At 42.9% G+C, this 22,780-nt stretch overlaps 1 protein-coding gene across 1 annotated transcript; it reads right to left on the bottom strand.

Annotated features, from left to right (window-relative positions):
* Positions 1 to 4,060: 4,060 nt before the first annotated feature.
* Positions 4,061 to 14,319, bottom strand: LOC141584345 (HLA class II histocompatibility antigen, DR beta 5 chain-like). Its single transcript, XM_074398215.1, has 6 exons — positions 14,142 to 14,319; positions 9,362 to 9,631; positions 5,986 to 6,267; positions 5,186 to 5,296; positions 4,690 to 4,713; positions 4,061 to 4,391 (listed from the first exon to the last, which is right to left on the bottom strand). Exons 1-6 carry the CDS (start codon positions 14,239 to 14,241, stop codon positions 4,378 to 4,380), a joined length of 801 nt encoding a protein of 266 aa, XP_074254316.1. The 5' UTR covers positions 14,242 to 14,319; the 3' UTR covers positions 4,061 to 4,377.
* Between the last annotated feature and the right edge of the window lie 8,461 nt (positions 14,320 to 22,780).

Raw genomic sequence — 22,780 nt, 5'->3', positions numbered from 1 at the left:
GGATGTTTAGAAAGGAATTTTTGTTGTTTTCAACAAGCATGTAACAATTGCATTTTGAGTTTTAATGGACACTACCACACTGCCATCCACTCAGACTTCTAATAATATGACAGAATCTGTTCCCATAGAATCTTCTAAATTCTTGATTTTAAAATGAACTGTTATATTTGCCAATGTTGGGTGTTGGGGGCAAGAAATATTTTATTACATTGCTGTTTGAATTTGGATTTTTCCATTTATTGGTGAGTTTAAGCAAATATTTATAAACTATTGAAATATTCTCTTTTATAGTCAGTATAAATCCTTTGCCCATTTTTTCTGTGGCATTTCCATTAATTTATGTATAGATTAGTTACCAATTTGTTATAAGAAAGTTAGCACATCGTCTGATGTATGTGATCCAAATTTTTCCTGAACTTCACATACTTCTTTTAATTTTATTATTTTCTTCATTCAAAGAAATCAGTAAATTTCATAAAATATTTCTTTATTTGTGTGTTCTGACCTTTTCTTGCTTACAAAGTCTAATTTTTTAAAAAAGAATTATTTTAACAGGTTTACTAAAGTATAATTTACATACTCCAAAATTTATTGTATATTTATAATTTTATAATTTTAGCAAATTAAAAGATTTGTGCAATTATCACAACAATCCAGTTTTATAACATTTCTGTCATGTCTAAAATTTCTCTCTTTACAGTTAATTCCCATTGATATCTCAAGCCCTAGACACCCAATGCGCTGCTCCTTCTATCTATATATTTATCTTTTCCAGGTATTTCAAGTAAATGAAATCATACAACATGTGATCTCTTGTGTTCAGGTTCCTTCACTTAGTTAACACTGTTGAGGTTCACCAGTTTGTAGTATGTATCATTGTTTTGTTTCTTTACGTTTCATGTATTAAAATTTATTTTCTCATTTCTCATTTGTGTAAATGTTTAAGGTACAGCTGTAGTTTTGTTGCATGCATAGATTGCATAGCGGTAAGTCAGTGTTTCTGCAGTATCCATCACCCCTATCACATACATTGTACCCATTAAGTAATCTCCCATCATCTGGAGTGCAAGGGTTGAAACTTGCTTTGGGAAAACTACCCTCAGGTTCATGGTATCTCCCTGCCAGATAAGTCTGTTTTTGTTCCTTCTTATTGAATGATATTGGCTTGTATGGATGTAGTATCATGTTGTTTCTCCATTTACTAACTGAAGGATATTTGGATTGATCTCAGTTTGGGCCAACTATGGCGAAGGCTGTTCTGAACACTTGAGCACATGTCTTTGTGAGGACATATGTTTTTATATCTCTTAGGTAGGCTCCAAGGAGTGAAAATTTTGGGTCGTATGGCAAATATATTTTAGGCTTTTTTTTTTTTTTTTTTGAGAGAGAGAGTCTCCCTCTGTCACCAGGATGGAGTGCAGCGGCACCATCATCCGTCACTGCAACCCCCACCCCTCCTGGGTTCAAGTGATTCTTCTGCCTCAGCCTCCCGAATAGCTGCGACCACAGATGCATTCACTATGCCCTGCTAATTTCTGTGTTTTTAGTAAAGATGGGGTTTCATCATGCTGGTAAGGATGGTCTCGATCTCCTGACCTCCTGTTCTACCTGCCTTGGCCTCCCAAGGTGCTGAGACTACAGGCATGAGCCACCATGCCCAGCCACAGATCACTAGCTTTTTAAGAAACTGCCAAATGTCCAGGTGTTTGTAAAATCACACACTCCCGTCAGCAACACATGAGGGTTAAGAAAATCTGTTTGCCTTCAGATACAATGATGATGATGATGATGATAGTATTAGAAATAACATCTGTTTTCATAATTTAATATTTTCTCTTTATGTTTCAATTGTTATTTTTTCAGGATCCATTTAGTGAAAGAAATGAGCTTGGAATACAAGTTACCAAAAACTGAAACTGAATCTCAACTCCTTCTGTTTCTAATTCTAGACTGTTTTACTAGTATATTTAATTTAATAAATATCAGTAACAATGCATCTGTTTTTAAAAATGCATAGTATATTTTAGAAAATATATAGTATATTTTAGACTTTATAGCGCTAGTCATTTCTTCTTTTTTTCAAAAATTTTTTGGAAAATGTATTTACCTCATAAAATAACATGTCAGCCTACTTAATTGAGTTCTAAAAACAATCCTTTCTGCTTGCTTTTTGATTTAATTGTAATTTGAGTTAATGGCTGAAATTTAATACTCTCTCTGTATATGTATATATATATACCCAAAACCCTGAATTGAGGATGCCTATCAGGAGTCTCTAGGCCTTCATGCAGAATGTTACTACAAATACTAACAACCCGATAGTACCACAATCTATCATTTCCCTAACCTGAAATCAGTCTCTCCTACTCCATCCACCATTTATTTATTTTTTTAAAACATATGATTTTGCTCCTCTTCTTCCCTGTTCATCAGGCCAACTCTACAAAGGTTGAATCTGGTTTGTCAGAGCCCATGTGATCCCATGGTCGTTCCAGTGTGTGAGAAAGTGGGTACAGGGAACACTCCAGAGACAGTTCAGTTGCTCCTTATAAAGGCACAAAGGAAAAAATAGTATCCTTTTCCTGCCTTTGGGAGTTGCTACGAAAGAATAAGAAACCTAAATGTGCTGCAGGGGTCCTCCTGCCGTCTGAGGAAAGCTGACGTGCTGTGTGTTATAGAGAGATGAGCTGTGAAGTTCCAGGATCACTGGTGATGCCATCGACCTGCTGAGTTGAGCAGCCTTAGCTTAGCTCTATCAGCTATGTGAGATAATGGGTTAAAGAAAAATAAAACCCGTTAGATCGCATTTCCTGCTATTAATAGCAGAATGCATCTTCACTGAAATATTCATCCCACACACTTTAGTTCTACCTTATAATTCCACACCACAAGTCTCATGTAAAATGAGACAAATCATTTCCTCAACTTAGGGAACAAGGCCTATTGGTTGCAACTCTGGGATCAAACAGAACAGACATAATTATCAGCTTAATATATTCCTATAGAATTTATATGTACTTGTACTGCTGTGTATGTACAAGTAACATATAACTAAAAATAAAATATGCATAAAATACTGATAATAGCATTAGGTCTTGGTGATTTATATGCATAAAATAAACATTAAGTTTGATTGAAAATAAAGTAACAATTGTCTCTGACAGTAGAGAAATTATGCTCAAATGATTATTACTTTGAAATAAACTTCTGAATTGATTATGTACTTTTAGATTGGACACACTTGAAACCGATTTTCAGAACCAATGAATAACCCTCCATCGTCTAAATTTGTCTTTCTCTGAAATCTGTACAAGTCCTTTGAGAGGACGGTAATATTGAAGGCTCTGGAATGAAAAACAATGTACTAATTTAGTAATAGATACACAATATTGTGGATGGGGTTAAGAAAGATTTCTGATGGACTTGCTGGCTGGTTTCTCGTCTCATGTTGGCAAGTTTGTTTCAGTTGTTACAGTTTGTTCTCAGTTTTCATGCATTGCCTTTTAAAACGTTGGGTTTACTTTTTTAATTAACAGGTAAAAGCTGTGTAGTATCTTCATGTTGTACAGCATGAAGTTTTGATATATGCTTATAGTATGCAATGTCTAAATCAAGCTATTTAACACATGCATCACCTCACATACTTATGACATATACATGAAAACCATTATTCTACTAGGAAATAATCTTCCCTTTTTCTTTATTCTTTCTTTTTTTGTTTTTTGAGACTGAGTCTGGCTTTGTCACCAGGCTGGAGTGCAGCTGGGCCATCTTGGCACAGTGCAACGTCTGACTTCCTGGTTCAAGCAATTCTCCTGCCTTAGCATTCTGAGTAGCCGAATTACAGGGATGCACCACCATGCCCAGCTAATTTTTGTATTTTTAGTAGAGACTGGGTTTCAAAATATTGGCCAAGATGGTCTCAATATTCTGATCTCAAATTCTGCATGCAGCGGCCTCCCAGAGCACTGGGATTACAGGCCTGAGTCACCGAGCCCGGCCTTTCCTTTTCTTTATATATTTTTTTCCTTGGAGCCAAATAGACCGCACAATTTTTAACTCCATGTCTGAGAAAAATTTAATAATGTAATGTGATTGTGGCACAGGGTGAGTACAGATGCATGGCAGGCATGAAGGGTTAGGTAAAGGGGAGCATAAAAGTTGAAGATGAAGAAATGCCATCAATGCTGGGACTTCAGGCCAAGGGCAGGAAGTGAGGAAGCCACAAGGAAGGACATTTCTGCAGAGTTGCTGAACCAGTAGCAACCAGGTCCTGAGAAAGCTCTCTCTTGTGGAAGAATAAGAGCCAAGCAGGAAAGCTTTTCATCCTGCAAAGCTGGGACAGAAGGTTCTGCCTTGAATGTGGTCATCTTCCCTTCAGCTCAGGAGTCCTGCAGAGACAGAAGGAAGTGTTGTGTTCAGACCTGGCTCTACTAATAGCTTCTTTTCCCCTCTTTCAAGGGCTCACATGAGAGCACTGCAGGAAGAAGAAAAACAAGTTCCTGAGTCTCCCTGAGCCAGTGCCTGCAGAGCACAGGCCTTTTCTAAGTGGAGAGGAGTTTTGGTGTAAATTGCCTGATTACAAATTTGAATCCAAAGTATTTTCTATGATTTGTGTCTCAAGCCTTATGACCTCTACCAGCATTCTCGGGAAACTGACTGTTTCTAAAAGAGAATAAAAGGTATTACCTGTTGGCTGAAGTCCAGAGCGTCCTGGGGAAAAGAGGAAAAGATATACACTTAAGAGATATGGAAGCAAATCAGTCTTCCCGCACAATGTCCCAACCCCAGATCTCCCACCTGAGATTTCTCTAACACCACAACCCACACCAACCAGGGCAGAGAGGAGCAGAAACAGACCATGTGATCCTCGAAGCGTGAAGTATCTGTCACAGGATCCAGTGTAATTGCATTAGACGTAGTGACTCTTCTTTAATTTATTCCAGGATCTCAAACCAAGGACCCCTGCTTGTTAATCTTCCTCATAACTCTGCAGGCCACTAGCTATTATGCTTTCACATAGTGACCATGCCCTGATGATTTCTGGGTTTGCAGGACATTGGAGGTCATTTGGGGAAAGAAAGACTTATCCAGGCCCAAATATGCTGAGAACTATCCTGAGCAAATCCATATTTCCTCCTCCAGAAAAGCCTATGGAGAGACCCAGCTGCCAAAGGCTCCTCACCTTTCTGATTCCTGAAGTGGATGAACAGCCCTGCGCCAAGGAAGAGCAGGCCCAGCACAAAGCCCCCGACTCCACTCAGCAGCTTGCTCTGTGCAGATTCAGACTGTGCTCCTGAGAGAGGAAGCCAGGTTTAGTGATTTTTACTCTGAATTGAACGTCTTTAATTCAGACTCTGAGATTCAGAGCTTTGAACATGGGGAAGAAGGCTGCCCTGCAAGAACTAAAATAACTGGCCATTTCTGGAGGAAAAAAGGTTTTCAAATCACACTGAACAGTTAGAAGGTTCAGGCGTCAAACTCCTTCAGATATTACAGCTTTGATGTAAGGCCTGACTTCAGCACCTGATCAACAGAAAGCCTGAGACTCAGTGAGGTTAAGTATTTTCTCTAGAGTGACAGAGCTCATAAAGGCAGAGCTGAGAGTGGACTCCCCTCATGTCAGGAAGGCCCCTACAGTTCGCTCTTCTCAGATCACAGCAAACAACTCACAGCAACAGCACCAGAAACAGAGTCTCGGAGCAGGGCCTGGAACCCAGAGAGAGAAGGTGACCCTGTCTGTGACATCATGTGGAGGTTTAAAAGAGGGGCAGCCTCTCCTGCCTGGCAGGCATGACAGCTTCCCATGGGCTACAGGTGTTTCTAGAAACTATTACAGGGCTCCCCCCAGTGACCTGTGCTGATGGAGATTGCAACATGGAGCAAATGAAAATCCTATATGAGAGAGGAGAAACCTGACACTCGGGAATTAGCAAGTCCCCTTCTCGGTGGGTGAGAAATTCATGAAGTCAGAAAGCCGCTCACTCCATTGCACTGTGATAGGGCTCATCACGCTTGGGTGCTCCACTTGGCAGGTGTAAACCTCTCCACTCTGAGGAACTGTTTCCAGCATCACCAGGGTCTGGAAGGTCCAGTCTCCATTCTGGATCAGGCCTGTGGACACCACCCCAGCCTTCTCTTCCTGGTCATTCCGGAACCACCTGACTTCAATGCTGCCTGGATAGAACCCACTCACAGAGCAGACCAGGAGGTTGTGGTGCTGCAGGGCCTGGGTCTTTGCAGGATACACAGTCACCTTAGGTTGGACTAGGAGAACAAAAGGGAGAGGGAACGAGTCAGGAGGACAGAGCGAGTCTCCGTGTTTGGCTGTTTGTTGCTTCTCTGTAAACCCAGGCTCTGGCCTTGACCAGGCCTCCAGCACAGCAGTCATGTGGCCTCACAGTGACATCAGCCTGGAATTTAATCTTTAAAGTGGGGACCCATTAGATTTGAGAGATCTTGTGAAAAATGGTGTTTGATTCTTCATAGCTTAAAATTGGCATGCATTGTCAAACTGTTTACAAATCTTTGAAAGTACAGAGTGTATTAATTAATACTGATTTTTGAGCCAAGGTGTCTGGTTCATATCCAAAGTCTGCCTTTTACTGTTTGATCCTAGAAGCGGTTTTCAATTTTTCTGTGTCTCAACTTTCTCACCTATAATGGAGGATAATTATACTAATCCACTACTAGAGGTTTCATGGGATTAATGCACATCAATATATAAAAAACAATGACTGAAGATATGGACTAAACAATGTTTAAGTCAGAAGGGTTCTCATCCATTCCACTGTGAGAGGGCTCACCACACTTGGATGCTCCATTTCACAACTGTTTATCATCCTTGTACCCCTGGAGAGAAAAATATGATTTAAAGCAATGTCGAAAGATAAAGAGACAGAGTAAGGTACATGAGGAAACTGAGGATGAATGTTTAGGAATCCTACCGCCATGCACTCACACCTTAGAATGCCACAGAAATGGTTCTGCACCTGGGAAGGTGAGACGGACAGGAATGATTCTCCAAATCTTTAATTTCCTAGAAAGGCATGAGTCCTAAAGCAGAGAGACGGATGAAGGAAAGTCATTTTAGTTTTGAAAGCTCTTACACGTACATTTAGCTGATCAATGCATCTCCCGTGCAAAACAAGCATAACTATTATAGACCTGTCATTGTAAAGTGATTTTTCTTTCCAGAATGACATTGGGTCAAGGCAGGGTCTGGGACTCATTAGTTGGGGTGCTTATGCCTAGGAAAATCCCTGACACTAGCAGACTCTCAATAAATATATTTTTTTTAAAGAAGGAAGCAGAAATCTCGAGATAACAATACCACAAAAAGGTAGATTTAAGATGGACTGTGAATCACTAATACAAATTATGCAATATGTTTTATTAAATAAAAATGTTCAAATTCTTAAGATGGAAAACAATTTTCAAATCAACATACAAACCACAAAATGGAGAAAATGCTGAATCAAATATCAATAAAGTGTTACTAGTCTTACAGTACAAAGAACCCAGAGAAGCACTGAGAAAAATACTAAGCCCTGGACGTAACAGACAATAGGTCATTGTCCATTACCTCCCAAATGCAACAGGGAATTCTTAGAGCAGTCATTATAACTGGGCAATGAATAGGTCAAAATAATTCAAAAGAATTACAAATTACAAATATATAAATTAAAAAGTAACCAGAAACATACCTTTTCAGTTTTGGTGACTGTCAAGATAAAGGTCATCAAAGGGAAAGGGAGGTAAGTTGTGTCACAGCTATTAGAACAAGCTGGGCGTGGTAACTCACGCCTGTAATCCCAGCACTTTAGGAGGCTGAGGGGGGCAGATCAGGAGGTCAGGAGTTTGAGAACAGCATGACCAACATGGTGAAACCCTGTCTCTAGTAAAATATTAATCTAGGTGGGCGTGGTGGCAAGTGCCTGTAGTGCCAGCTACTCATGAGGCTGAGGCAGGAGAATCGCTTGAACCTGGGAGGCAGAGGTTGCAGTGACCCAAGATTGTGCCACTGCACTCCTGCCTGGTGACAGAGTGAGACTCCATTTCAAAAAATAATAATGATATGTAATTACTAGAAAAGTATTAGCATTATAATAAAATAGTAACAATTTTTTTTCCCACTCTGTTGCGGAGGCTGGAGTGCAGTGGTGCAATCTTGGCTCACCTCAATCTCCGACTCCTGGGTTCAAGCACTTCTCCTGCCTCAGTCTCCCGAGTAGTAGGGACCACAGGCATATGCCACTACGCCCAGCTAATTTTTGTATTTTTGGTAGAGACGGGGTTTCACCATGTTGGCCAGGATAGTCTCGATCTCTTGAGCTCGTGGTCCACCAGCGTTGGCCTCCCAAACTGCTGGGATTACAGGCTGACCCACCGCGCCCAGCCAGTAAAAATGTGTTAAAACTTTATTCAACAAGCTAATTTCACAGTCATTTCAACTATGTAAACATATACACACTAAGAAAAAAAAAAAAACAGTAAAAAATTTAGACCTAAAAAAGCATCAGAGGTGCCTCAGTGGCCTCCTCAGTTCACCTAGAAATTAATGCGATGCTTTTGCAAACAAACACCGCACACTCTGATTTCAGAGGCTGCATGAAGGGCGTGTGCAGGGACAGTCTGGAACTGGCCTCCTCACACTACCCCAAACCTCCCACACCCTCAGCTCTCCTCCCCTGAACCCTCACCCAGCCACACACACCTCACACTTCCCTTCCTGCATCTCTAAGGACCCGGGACAATCCAGGTCTCCTCCCTCTCCAGCCCCTGCAGCCACCTCCCATGTCACCTCCCCACAGAGGCCTCCAGGACAGGAAGAAGCCCCCTCCTGCCTCCCCTCCCACAACAGCCTCACACACAAATCCACACTCTACACACACCTGTGTCCTCGGAGCTCCCTGCTCAGGATGGAGAGGACTCTAAGTGCTCACAGGTGGCGCCCGCTCTCTCTCTCTCTCTCGCTCTCTCTCTCTCTCTCTTTCTCCGTCTCTCTCCCTCAGTCTCTCCCTCAGTCTCACTCTCGGTGTCTCTCAGTTTCTGTCTGTCTCTCAGTATCTCTCTCAATCTCTCAGTCTCAATCTCTCTCTCAGTGTCTGTCAGTCTCTGTCTCTCAATCTCTCTCAATCTCTCGGTCTCAGTCTCTCGGTCTCTCTCGGTCTCGCTAGGTCTTTCTCAGTCTCTCTCAGTTCCTCTCTGTCTCTGTCAATCTCTCTCAGTCTCTGTCAGTGTCTCTCTGTCTCTCTCGGTCTCTCTCAGTCTCTCTCTCTCTCAGTCTCAGTCTCTCTCAGTCTCTCTCGGTCTCTGTCTGACTGGCAGCTCACAGGGAGGCCCCGCTCCGCGCGCTCACCTGTCCGCGGCACCAGGAACCTCTCTGAAATCTCGTAGTTGTGTCTGCAGAACCTGTCCACCGCGGCCCGCCTCTGCTCCAGGACGTCCTTCTGGCTGTTCCAGAGCTCCTCGTCAGGCCGCCCCAGCTCCGTCACCGCCCGGAACTCCCCCACGTCGCTGTCGAAGCGCACGAACTCCTCCTGGTTGTAGATGTCTCTGAACAGGTACCGCACCCGCTGCGTCCCGTTGAGGTGATGACACTCAAACTTAACGTGCTTCAAGAAACGAGCTGTGGGGACACAAAGGATCCGGTCACAGCGGCGGCCTCCGGGACAGACACCGACAGCGACGCCGCCATCGGGGCTCCCGGGGCGGGGTGCGGGCTCTGGGAACCCTGACCGGCCCCACCCGCAACCCCGGCCCCGCAGCCCAGGGGGGCTCATCCTCCGTCTTCCTGAGGCGGACGGGGGCTGGGGGACCGGGAGGGAAAACCGCCTCTGATCCCAAGTCTTCGGGCCCCGCCTGCCTCCAGCCTGTTCCGGAGACCTCCGGGCAGGAGCTGGAGGAGGATCCGCCCCGCCCCGCAGCCCGCGCCGCCGCCCCCTGGGAGCCTCCGCCCAGACACACAATCCGCCCCTTCCCTCATCCCGCAGGCTTCACCCGGTCCTTCAACAGACCCACCGCGGTCACTCTGTGAACACTTCCTTAGTGACCACCTTGTGCCAACAAGGAGCCTTACACTGTGAATAGTATCAAATGTGGAATCACGACGGAAATCTGAGGCATCTTAGTGAAAAGTAATTGCAGCAGCATCGCTGTTTGTGACTGAGAAGGGGGCAAGTTGTGAAAAGTTAACAGAGACAGTGATGACTGACAACTCATGAAAACGGTGAAAAATACTGCATAAGGGGAATTAAATATGAAGGCATTGAACTTGCCCTGATAAACGGATTCAACAGGAAAGTGGTTGAATTTATGCAGCTGTCTAGTTTCTTATAATGAAACAAGCAAAAATAAACCATAAAGAACTGAACGGGGCGGTGAGTGTATAGAAGATGTGAGTCTAGAATTTTCAGGAAGAGCCCAGTGTGAACCAGTGCGCTCAGCCTCAGAACTGTTGACATTTTGGAACAGATAATTCTTTGCTGGTGACAGAGGCTGCTGTGAACACGGCAGGCTCTCTAGAAGTGTCCCTGGCTTCTACTCATTAAATATCAGACGTAACCCCCGTTGTAACACCAAAAATTGTTCCAAACATTGCCACATATTCCCCAAGGGTGATGGGAGGGAGGGGAGGGGTGGTGAACTATGCCTGGGTAGGAACCATGGGTGTGACCTTCTGAAAACATCTGTGTTGAACAAGCCACTATTAGTTATGGAGCAGCTGAGAATTACACTGAAAAAGAACCATTGAAAATCTTGGTCCTACACGAAATGAATGATTTATAGAATTCTGAACCCAGTACAGTACTATCTCTCCAGAAAATGAACTTGTTGAGAACCAAGATTTATTGATTTCCTGGCCTTACCAATCAGTCACCAAATCTTATCATTTATCTTTCATATCATCTTCTTTCTTAGTTTCCCTGCCACTGGTCCACTAATTATCTGTAGTAATGAATCACAAGTACAGCTATTTTATTCTTAACTCCCCAACTAACTCATTTATTTCAGCCTCCCACTCCCAACAACATTAGTAGGATTCAAATTACCAGCCTTGTCCGGATGTAGAACTCTCCTTTTGTAGTCAAGTCCCCTCAGAAAGGGAGAAACCAAGAAAATGACATTCTCACACAGACAGTTTACAAAAAAATGAGCAGGTCCCCAGACTTCGAGTAAGACCTTCTTCACAAAGTTCCCTTTGCCCTTTAGATATGATGGCAGAGAAGAGTGCACCCTGGATCAAACAATGTCTATCTTTTTATTCTTAAATTATCTAAGCACTTCCTTTACAGAGAGAGAGTTAAAGAATAAACTCGTGTGAAGTTGCTGTCACTGTGTCTTCCATGGTTAGCCCTCTAATCCATGCTCATGTGTCACATCGGGTTGACAAATTTGGCAAATAAAATCAGAGGATGCCTGTTATATCTGGATTGCCATTAAATTATGGTTGCATATCTTAAATTCAGATTCAACTAGGAACCTGTATTTTATGTGGCAACCATAGCCCCACTTGCTAGTGAAACCTTAGAAAAAGGAATGACTTAATACTTCCTTGTGTTCTTCGACATATGCTATGATAGACATATAGAACTTTTAAAATGATAAATGCAACATGAATGAAAATGAAAATGAGCTCAGGTAGAGCTCCCGAAACATATAAACTAAAGTTAGGTGAATCCGTTTCTCTCTTTTTCACAAATGTGATGTCCTTTCTCTAACATTTTCTTCTTTGTTAAATGTTTATTGGGTTATTGTCTGTCTTCTGTGCTGTTGTGTAACTTCCTTGAGAGTAGGGACCCTCTCTCTCTCTTTTTTTTTTTTAATGGAGTTTTGCTTTTGTTATTCAGGCTGCAGTGCAATGGCCCAATGTTGGCTTACCGCAACCCCCACCCCTGGGTTCAAGCAATTCTCCTGCCTCAGCCTCCCAAGTAGCTGGGACTACAGGTGTGTGCCACCATGCCCAGCTAATTTTTGTATTTTTGGTAGAGACGGGGTTTCACCACGTTGACCAGGATGGTCTCGATCTTTTGCCTTCGTGATTCATCCGCCTCAGCCTCCCAACCTCTCTGTCTTAATCAAATAGAATGATTTGAACCTAGAGGGGAGCTTAGTTAATAGTTGCTGCTGAGAAAAATAAGTGTGATTTGCATGAATAAACCAGGGTTCTGGGAACCAATCACTGTGGGGATCCTGGACAGCGAGAAGGGCCTGAAGCTCCAGCACCCTTTCATTTTAATGTCAAACTCTACCCCTTCTCTTCCCTGTGAGAATACAGGCAAACTTCTCCTTTCTCTTCTTTCTACTTGGTAGAATTCACAGATAGAGAAACAGTGATTTAAGAAAAAAGAATTTTTTTTGAGTTGGTATCTCACTGTGGTGCCAGGCTGTAGTGCAGTGGCACAATCTTGGCTCACTTCAACATCTCTCTCCTGGGTTCAAGTGATTCTCCTGCCTCAGTCTCTTGAGTAGCTGGGATTACAGGCACAGGCCACCATGCCCAGCTAATTTTTGTGATTTTTAGTAGAGACAAGGTTTCATCATGTTAGCCATGATGATCTTGATCTCTTGACCTCATGATCTGCCTGTCTCGGCCTCCTAAAGTGCTGGTATTACAGCTGTGAGCCATTGTGCCAGTCTAAAATTCTGTGATTAAGATTCATCTCTTTTTGCTTGGGTGCGGTGGGTCACACGTATAATCGTAGCACGTTGGGAGTCCAAGGCAGGAGGATTGCTTGAGTCCAGGAGCTTAAAGCCAGCCTGGGTAACATGGCAAAATCTGGTGTTTACCAAAATTACAAAAATGAGCTGGGGCTAGGTATGTTTGCCTGCCTGTAGTCTTTGCTACTCTGGAGGCTGAGGAGGAAGGATCGCTTGAGCCTTAAAGGCAGAGGTTACAGTTAGCCGAGATCACACACTGCACTATAGCCTGGGTGATGGAGCCTTGTCTCAAAAAAAAAAAAAAAAAAAAAAAAATTTCTGTCAGTGGATCTCATAATGCTAATGCTGTGTAACCTTAAGAGATTTCTGGAAATGATGGCAACATATATGGGGAAAAAACAGAGAGAAATTGGAGGAAGAGGTAAGCAGACATGACTAATTAAGGAAAGCGGAGAGCATGATGGGTAAACCTATGAAATTTAGAACAAGACTCCAGTAAGACAACGAGTTCTCAGGACTTCCTCATTGACTTTCAGCCCTATGAGATGTGAACAATGTCCCCATTCTCTCTATAACCCCACACATTATGAAATTTCTGATATTTGACCATTTTTGGCTTACAAAAATAGAATTTCATTTAATTTATCCTATGTTAGTTGAGTCTCTTCTTGTCATGCCTAGTTAGAGCATGTAGGAGATGGAGGAGAAACTAGCATAGAAAGCTTAAAACAGATTCATCAAAAACTAACCTGGGCCAGGTTTTCAGAGGATGCCTTAAGTTCTTAGGCACCAAAGAATACCTCATAAATGCTCTTTATCTGTAGGGTGACTCCAAGTACTAAAGATCTCAGCTTCAGCTCCAGGGATGTTTCCCCATAAGAAAGTAAGTGTACTAAGTATCGATTTTGTCAGAGAACCTACATGCACTAAAGGGATCCAGGATTTATAAACATTGGAGTTGAGAAAGAAAAGAAAGGAGATAATCAGGAGGTCCCCGGGTACATCCTCAATTACGAGGAAGAGAGGTCAACACCAAAGGTCCTGTGGAGGATGTAACACAGGATCATCTAGGACAGACCCCTTGTATTCCCTTGACTCCCACAATATTATCAGAATAAAAACCTCCTTTTGTGTTACATAAGTCAACATAATAAATGGCTGTGCTGTATGGGGAATTTATTTTAGCATCCTTATTTCTAAATCCTCTAAAGACCCCAAGGAAATTTGATGTAATGGTTTTCTTGGTGGAAATTTGAGAAGAAATGGCCTGTATTTTGGCCCCTTACACAAATCTCATGGAGAGGGCCAGTAGCCAAGCTTCTTTTGTGGTGGAAATAATTTGGGATCGAATGATAAAGATGGGCAATCTCTGAAGAAAACATCAGAAATTGTTAAGGGATATGGCCTGGGCACAGTGTTAACAAAACTCCCTATTTTCCCCACCCCATAGTAGCTCAGCACCCACAATGTGCACTTACGTCGGGTGTCCCCAGCCAAAGCCAGTGGGGAGCTCAACACCATCAGTGACACTGTCAGCGCTGCCATGCAGGAGCCTCCAGGGAGCCTCAGACACACCATGCTGGAGAACAGGACAGGACCAGGGGCCAAAGCACCAGAGAAGTCTCACTCAGGAAGAACTATGACTCCCCTCTATCCCCTTTTCAAATTATAGGGAGGCAGCTACTGATGTCCTTGTTCCTGGATTGGTTAATCTCATGTTGGAGAACCAATTAGCATCTGAGGTCAATAGCATCATCAGTTGCTACTCAGAGATGCTGTGTGAAGGTCCTCTTCTGAAACAGAATTTCCTTCTCTAAAAGATTGTTTTAATTTGGTACTAGAAAGGTTTCATCCAGTTACATGTGAAACACTTTAATTGGGACCCTACTGTGAACCAGCTCTGTGCTGGTAAGCTATGTGTTCACAAGTTTGAGCCTTGTAAGAGCATTCATTTCTCACTTGACAGCAGTGAGTGTGTGAGTGTTTTAGGAATAAAAGTGATGGAGTGAACATGGTTGCAAATCAAGAGAGCTTTAATCTGGTTCTTATTGCACCACATCTGAATGTTGTAGATTTGGGGAAATTACTTCCTGCCTCACAGTTGGAATGAAGGCAGTTTGATTCATGTTTTCAATACAGTACTGGAAAATGCTGTGATTCTGTGGACACCTCAAGGAATACCAGCCCCGGGTATCTGATGATATAACAGAATGACAGCTGTTGACTAGAGAGTTTAATCTGTACCTATTTCCAGGTAGGGATGTCTTTAATAAGTTGCAGGAAATTGAAAGTTTGTTAATATAATCTGAGTCAAAGGGTTTTATCAAGTGTGTCTCCTAATGCTGCTCCCAGGTTTAGTGGCACCTCCTGGACACAGACAGGCAAGGGGCTTGCAGGGCACCTATGTGCAATGCGGGGTCTGAAGGTGCCTTTGTGTAGAGCTTACCCTAACAATGTGAAAAGGTCAACTGTGCAACCAAAGTATTCATGGGTCTGAGAGATCAATTAAGGACTCAAAGTCAGCTGTTGACACAAATCTGCTTTAAAATAAGTAATATTTCATGTGAAGATTGTTGAATCTCCCATTCCTGGTTTCCATTATGAGTCACCTGATATAGGCTATGGCCCTTTACCCTTATGCTTGTCTTGCTTATCATAAGGGAAATTATAAGAATACTTTGCTAATACTTTCCAGAATATTCAGGAAAGAGAACCCTATGGAAAAATTATGCATTGCATCATTGATGTAATCATGTAATATTAAACATATAATTCTACATTTATGTAATTATTAGCTTTATGCTAATATAACTGTAATATCTAAGATTTAGAATGGACTTCAAAGTACAACTGTGCACATAAAGTTCTGCATGAATCCACACTCTCCTGCAGCTCTGACAGGCCCTCACTCCTTATGTGCCTTAGTGTTTCCAGGAACAGGATTCTCGCCATGCTGCAATAAACATGAGCATTTTTCTCTGAACTCAGAATTGTACTAAGGGCTTCTATACTTCATATTTTTATTTAATTCTCACCTCGGCTCAGTAAAATAAACATCCTTTTGATGCTTACGTGTGGAGAGACTAAAACAATGGAGATAAACCAACTTTTGCAAAAATACAAAGCTAGTAAATGGTTCACTATAGATTGAACCGAATGATATACCCCTCAAGCTCAGCCACTGTATCATGCTCCTTCACATTCTATTTCTGAAGATAATGTTCCCTGTGTTAAAATAATGTATATTTGTATAATTTAGGAATGTGCATAGCAGTAAGACTACTTCTTTTAATGAAAGACGACATTACACTACTTGAGAAAATTACTGGGTAGCAATTCTAGTTCCTTCAAAAGATTCCCCTCATCATCATCCTTACCATCCTCTGGAAATGACAACCTTTGCATTTATCTTGTGTGATGACACCCATCGCTTCTGAGAAGTCTCCTTCTTTTTAAAGGTAACAGTGACCTCAAAATTCCTAAATATAAGCTATTGCTCAAGTATTATTTCAGATTTCTCATCATAAAGTAGTCAATTTTATCGTCTCAAAATCAAAGAAGAAAAGTGCCTCATTTACTTTGGAAAAAACAGTTCTATTAATACAGAATGTTCAAAATTGAATCCGAGCATAGTGGCTCATGTCTGTATCCCAGAACATTGTGAGTCAGTGTTGGGTGGATCACTTGAGGTCAGGAATTCGAGACCAGCCTAACCAACATGGAGGAAGCCCACCTCTACTAAAAATACAAAATTATCTGGGCATGGTGGTGCTCTCCTGTAATCTCAGCTACTTGGGAGGCTGAGGCAGGAGAATTGCTTGAACCTGGGAGACAGAGATTGCACAAGATGAGATCTCACCATTGCACTCCAGCCTGGGCAACATGAGCAAAACCCTGTCTCAAAACAAATCAAAACAAAACAAAACAAAAACAAGTTTAAAATTTCCTGGGTAAAAGTCAGCATTGTCCCTAGATTTGAGAACAAACTATGTCTCTATATCCCAATAATAATTCAGTCCTATTGAAAGTTGTGCAATTGCAACCAGAATATCATATTTAATTTGGTCAACAGAAAATAATTATTTACTTGGAAAGTAATTTAGTTCCAGTTAGTTGGAAGGGGGAAGGATTGCTTGAACCTGGGAGTTCCAGGCTGCAGTGAACCAAGATCATGCCACCTCATCCTAGCCTGAATGTCAGAGGGAGATTCTGAAAAAAACAAAAACAAAAACAAAGTAAAAGAAAGATATAAAAGGAAAGAAGAAACAAATTGTTAAAAAATAAACTAACTGTGATTTGGTAATCTAGGAAAGCCAGCTAACGTTCACCTTAGTCTTTTAGGATAAAAGGATAAGAGGGTGGTGATGACGGCAGTGGCGGCTGTCCAGAGTGGTTGGTTGCAGCAGGAAGTTGGAAACAGTAGTGGCAGGAGTGCCTGCGGGACCAGTGGACATGGTGAGACCCTGTGACCCATGTCCCCAAGGCCTTGACTCCCTGAGGAAGCAGACTGCACTGCCCCTAAACCCTTCAGCAGTAGGTGGGACCCTCCCCAGGCCCGAAGCCTCCACCATTCCTGCCTTGCTACTCTTACCCTGAAGCTGTGGGGAGGGCATGGAGCTGGGACCTGATTCAGGGGCCGCAGGTAGGAATTGAAAGTGGCCCAGCTTTGGGGTCCCGGTCAGCAGCAAAGCCACTGTTCCATCCTGCAAGGACACCCAGTTACTGAAGCTGAGGAGGAGACTCTACTTGAGGCCACCCAGGATTTTGTCCTTGCAGGACGCTGAGCCTGATGCTCCCCATGGTCAGGTCAGGTCAGTGATCTGCTCCCCAGGGTGCCTCCCCAACCTGTTCCAGTCAAAGGGAAGCCCCAGGTACCCCTGAGTGCTAGGGGAAGAACTTGCAGAGACATCAGCCTTGCCCCACGTGCCATTCTGGGTCCAGCGAGGGGATGTGCCCATCCCAGGCTGCAGGAAGGTGTGACAGGGGCTACCTGCAGGCTCCATGGATCTGGTGGCAGCCCCGCCTTGCCTGCAGCAGGATCCAGGCCTCTCTGCACCCCATACCCTCAAGGACAACAAGGCCCCCTGTTCCCGCAGGGCTGGGGATGTTCCCTCTAAGGGGCATCTCCTGGCTCCCAGTCCCCATGCACACACTCTGATGTCAGAGTGGAGCTGGGGCCAAGCCCTGGTGCCGTCACAGCCTGGCCGCGTGTGTGGACCCTCAGGGCAGCATTGACACACCAGCCTCCTGCCACCTCAGGCACAAGGACGCAGAGGAAAGATGAGCTGAGGGCAACTGCTGACGGCCTACAGGTGCCCCTTGGCATGAGCAGTCTGCGTGCCATGGTCGGCAGTGGGAGGCAGACAGCCTCTTGGGCAGAAGAGGGCAGGTCACTGGTGAGGCCCCTCCTTTTGGCCAGCGGGGCCTGTAGGCTGTGGGCTGGGCTGCCAGTCCTGCTGACGGGAGTGGCACCTTGGGCCTTTTCAGGGCCTGCCCCATGGCTGTGCGCATTTCCTTCCCTCTGAGGACGATATGGGCTCTGAACTCAGGCAGACTTGTGCAGAGGATAAAGGGAGCAGAGAGAGAGAGGACAGGGAGATGAGGGATGACCTGCTGCAGAGAGGAGTTGCCTACCCCAGGGTCTCTTCTCAGCTACAGAGTGGGGCTGCCCTCACCAGGGTCTCCTCTCTGTGAGAACTGAGGAGAGGACAGGACTATCAGCTGCAGAAAGGAGCTTCCCTCTCTGCTGTGAGCTGAAGAGGTTTCGGGACAACCTGGCTATGGGGAGGCGGTGCCCCAGTACAGCTCTCTGATCTGTTCTATTGCTTAAAAAAAACTCCTCTTTGTCTTCCTCACCCTCCACTTGTCTGCATACCTCATTCTTTCTGAACACAGGAGAAGAACTAGGGATCTGCTGAATGGTGAGGCTAAAGAGCTGTAACACAAACAAGGCTGAATCCTGCCCCTTGCTCGCCATGTTGTGGACAAAGGGAAGGAGAGAAGAGCTGTAGCTCTTCAGAGAGCTCAAACCTGGGTGCTCACTGAGTCAGGGTTGTGACTCCCTTTTTGGGTCCGGTGATTCCTGGGGTCTCCAAGCTTCTTGGTGGCACCACATTCCCCAGTGCCCGATGTGGAAGCTGCTTGTGGTGCACCTGGTCCAGCTGCAGCCTCACAGGGAGCTGGCCCTCATGCTGGTGCCTAGAACTGCCCAACTCTGTCTCATGCCTGGCTGTGCACAGTGGCTGGACCCCACACTCACTTGCTCACACATCTCTCACCACCTGACTCACCCTTGGGAGGTGTGGGATCCAGGCCTCTAGTGTGAGTCAAGTACAGCCTGCCAGGCAAGTGGGTAGAATGAGCCCAGCTGGCCCAGACAAAACTCAGGCAAAAGCATTACCAGCCACAGGATGGTAATGTGACATTACCATTAATGGGACATCCCAATGGTTCTGTAACCCAAATCTCATCTTGAATTGTTCTACTATGTACATGGCAAAGCAAATTTATCTCTTATCAAAAACATATTGAAATGAGGTTTGAGGGAGCACTTTCAAAGCTTGTTTCCATCATTTTGTTATCACCATGCAATGCTTCTGGAATATATGGCATAACTTTCATTCTCTACTGTGAAATTTTCTGAACATTCTGTGAGGACAGTTTCCATGTGTTTATTGTTTCAAGTTTCTTCAAATTGTAATTTTTCTCAATATACTATACTATTCTAATGTTTCTTTCGTGAATTTTTTGTTTTAGCTGGTTATTTGATGATGATTCTTGGGTGAATTTTCTGGTGTTTGAGTGGGTTATTTGCAGTGAGGGGAGCTGGAGGATTTATGTGATCCCTTCATACTCAATTGTCTGAATGTAAAACGTACCACGTAAGCTCTGGGATGGTTAGAGTAAGAAGATAGCCAGAAATGAGCAGACATAGGAGCCCCTGGGAAAAGAAGTCTTGGAGTCACTGCCACTGATAGCAGAAAGGACAATGGCTACACTGGCTGCCTCTGGCCTGTGGTTGGGCTCTTCAGGCCCTGGAGAGGACTTGTCAGTCCCTACCCAGAAACAGCCATGGCAAGGACTTTCTTCACTGATGAAATTGTGCACTCCTCCAATAACTTGCTGTAGAATAGCCTTTTGCTTATTATTATAATGGTAAAAAACACATCTCTAGGTGGATATTTTAAATACTGAGACATGCGACATGCATAGCAGCATGTACAATCACAGAGATTGCACATGCAGAGAGTCCTCCTGGAACATCCTTGCAAGTGACACCCCCTCATGCCCCTTCATGAATAATCATTGAGATTCTCATAAAGAGAGTCCTTCAGCACTGGCTGCTGCTGGCTCCTTCTTTAAGCAGCCCACTCTGTCTCCTCTTTCAGAATGTACTGTCTCTCTCTATAAACACTGCTACTACAGTTTTTTTCCAGCTGGGACAGCCCAGAACTGTTTTCCACTCTACTCCACTCCAGGAATGTATTTTGTCTTCCTTCAATCAACTTTGGTACTCAACCCTTGCTATGTGCCTCTTGGCTGAATTCTTTTTTCCAAGTTAGACAAAAATGAAGGATTCATGCACTTCTTAGTAACAGAATCAATCAGAAATATCCAGGCTCATTGGACTTGGCCTCCTTCTGAACAAGTACAGGTAATTCTGTTGCTGTGTTCTAGTCCTCTAGAACTAGGAAAACCCTAAAGCAGGGTTTCTTTGGCGATCTCTACTGGCAATGGGTTCAGAATCAGTTTTTGGTTTTTTAGCTTGTGAGTTAATGACACGTCTGTATCTTCAGGAGAGTGAATCTAAAACCCCTGAGTTTGGCCTCTGAGAATGGGTGAGACACGTGGCGAGGAGGAGATAGGGGGTAGATTAGGGAGTAGAATGAGAAGAGGACTCACAAATATTACAAGATTTACATATCAGCATTGCTCCTTCCAGACTTAATGAGTAATGAGGTCAGACACTAAAGATTGGCATTGCCTGTTCTTATAGAAAAGCCTTGGATGCCTGTTCTATTGAATCCATCATATATTTTGACATGTGGATTTGGGTAGAAAAACTCAGTAATGGGAGCATGGGCAGGATATGACATTAAGATGAGAAGAAAATATTAAAAGCACAGAATCTTTCTGCTCATTAATCAGTAGAAGCATGATGATATTTATTTTTAAAATGGTCATTAGAACCTACCACAAAACATAAGGATGAATTATCTGTGACAGTGTGATAGATTGCAAATAAACATTGAGGTGAATTTGCGTTTTATCTGGGCTGTATCATTTACTAGTTATGTTTTCACTGGTATCTTACTTACCTTAGCCTCGGATTCCTCATAAAAATACTGATGTTAATTTTTATTTATCCTTAATTTATAACCCCAAATTTTAGTCAGTCATAGAGATGGATTTGACACTGGTCTCGCATTCTTCAGCTGCAGCACCTGATTAAAGATTAAAGCCTTCTGCTTTGGCAATACTCATTGTCATCTCAGTGATTGGCTTCCTGTGTGGTGAGCAGCACGATCCAGACTGAAGCCCTTGTATGCAAGATTCAAAGTGAACCCCTGGTATTTCAGTAACAAAAGTATCCTACGAAGTAGTTTCTCTGACCTAAAATTGTCCTAGGCTCCACCTCCTCATTCATTCTTATTCCTCCTGACTCCCTGGAAACCAGTATTTACTGTCTCTGTATTTTTGCCATTGCCAGAATGTGATATAGTTTTAATCATATGGTATATAATATTTTCAGACTGGCTTCTTTCACTTAACAATATGAATATATACTCCATGTCTTTTCTCCACTTCTGTTCTTCATGTCTGTTCATTGCTCAATAGCTTATTTCTTTTTAATGTTGAATAACAGCAACCCATCATGTGGATATACCACAATTTATTTATCCACTCGCTTACTGAGGGACATCTTGTTTTTTTTTGAATTTTTGGCTATTACGAATAAAGCTGCTATAAACATTCATGTACACTCGTTTGTGTGAACATAAGTTTTCCACTCATTCAAGCAAATAGGATCATAATTGCTGAATCTTATGGCAGACTACGTTCAGCTTTCTAAGAAAAAGCCAGGTGCCTTCCAGATGAGGCAGGAGAATAAGGGTCTGGAGGCAGGGAAACTAAGGCTGTTTCAGGCTGTCTTCTGAATAGAATGAAATTGAAAGGAAATCCCTAACTTTTTATTGCTAAGTAACAATAGAACCAGAAACTACTCCCTTTTTGAACCCCCGCCTTTTCTGGGTGGCACAGGGGAAATTGAAATAACCTCTTATTGTGTTTTGCAACCAATCAGATGTTTGCATAAAAGTGTAACTTTATAACTTCATTGCAGCCCTTGATTGCTTGGGGAATTGTTTTCCTCAAAATGTCTAAGGCCTAATGATAAAAATTTAAGAAAAGCAAAATAAAACAAGCACAAACCAAGAAGGCATAACCTTGTAAGACTTACAAATAAGTAAGAAGTTTATTTACTCATGCTTTAGAGAAAGCAGACTCTTGAGAATATTGCAAATAGAGTCTTTGTTAACATACCTCCAATTTAAATATAAAATAAATGATAAAAAATGGAGAATACACTAAAACTCAGATAAGTAGCAAATGAAAAGCTAAAGTAAATCCATATCCTGCCATATAACAAGACAATTTCTAAAGCAGTTTTCAGTGTACAAAAAAATTTCAGAGAAAGTTAAGGAGTTCCTACATACCTACTTTCTGAAAACAGCTCTCTGCTCAGTTTCTCCTATTATTAACATTCTGTAACAAGTGTGTCACACTTGTTACAATTAATGGAACAATACTGATACTTACTGTTAACTGAGGTTCTTAGTTATATTAGGGTTCACTCTATTACACAGTTCTATGGGTTCTGAGAAAAACATATTAGGTATCCACCTTTAAAATGAAACCAACCCAATTATTTCATGGATAGTTATTTGGATAAACATAGAAATTGACCCTTTTGCTCTTGCTCTCAAAGCTTGAATTTTACATTTGTTCTATCTGAGTTCCTTCCTCAAGAAAGGATCCTCAGGTCTCTCAAAAATTATCATAGATGTGGAACTCATCAGATCATCTCATCCAGAACATGAGATGCCAGTTCCCATCG

The sequence above is a fragment of the Saimiri boliviensis genome, chromosome 4 (genome assembly GCF_048565385.1).
Source record: "Saimiri boliviensis isolate mSaiBol1 chromosome 4, mSaiBol1.pri, whole genome shotgun sequence".
Lineage (NCBI taxonomy): Eukaryota > Metazoa > Chordata > Mammalia > Primates > Cebidae > Saimiri > Saimiri boliviensis.
The sequence above is the reverse complement of the archived record's forward strand: the minus strand, read 5'-3'. Positions and strand labels throughout refer to the sequence as shown.

Coding starts and splice junctions, on each gene's coding strand:
- LOC141584345 (XM_074398215.1), bottom strand. CDS start 14,241: ATGGTGTGTCTGAGGCTCCCTGGAGGCTCCTGCATGGCAGCGCTGACA. Junction 6,268..9,361: donor GTTCCTGGTGCCGCGGACAG/GTGAGCGCGCGG, acceptor TTGTTCTCCTAG/TCCAACCTAAGGTGACTGTG. Junction 4,714..5,185: donor CCACTTCAGGAATCAGAAAG/GTGAGGAGCCTT, acceptor TCTTTTCCCCAG/GACGCTCTGGACTTCAGCCA.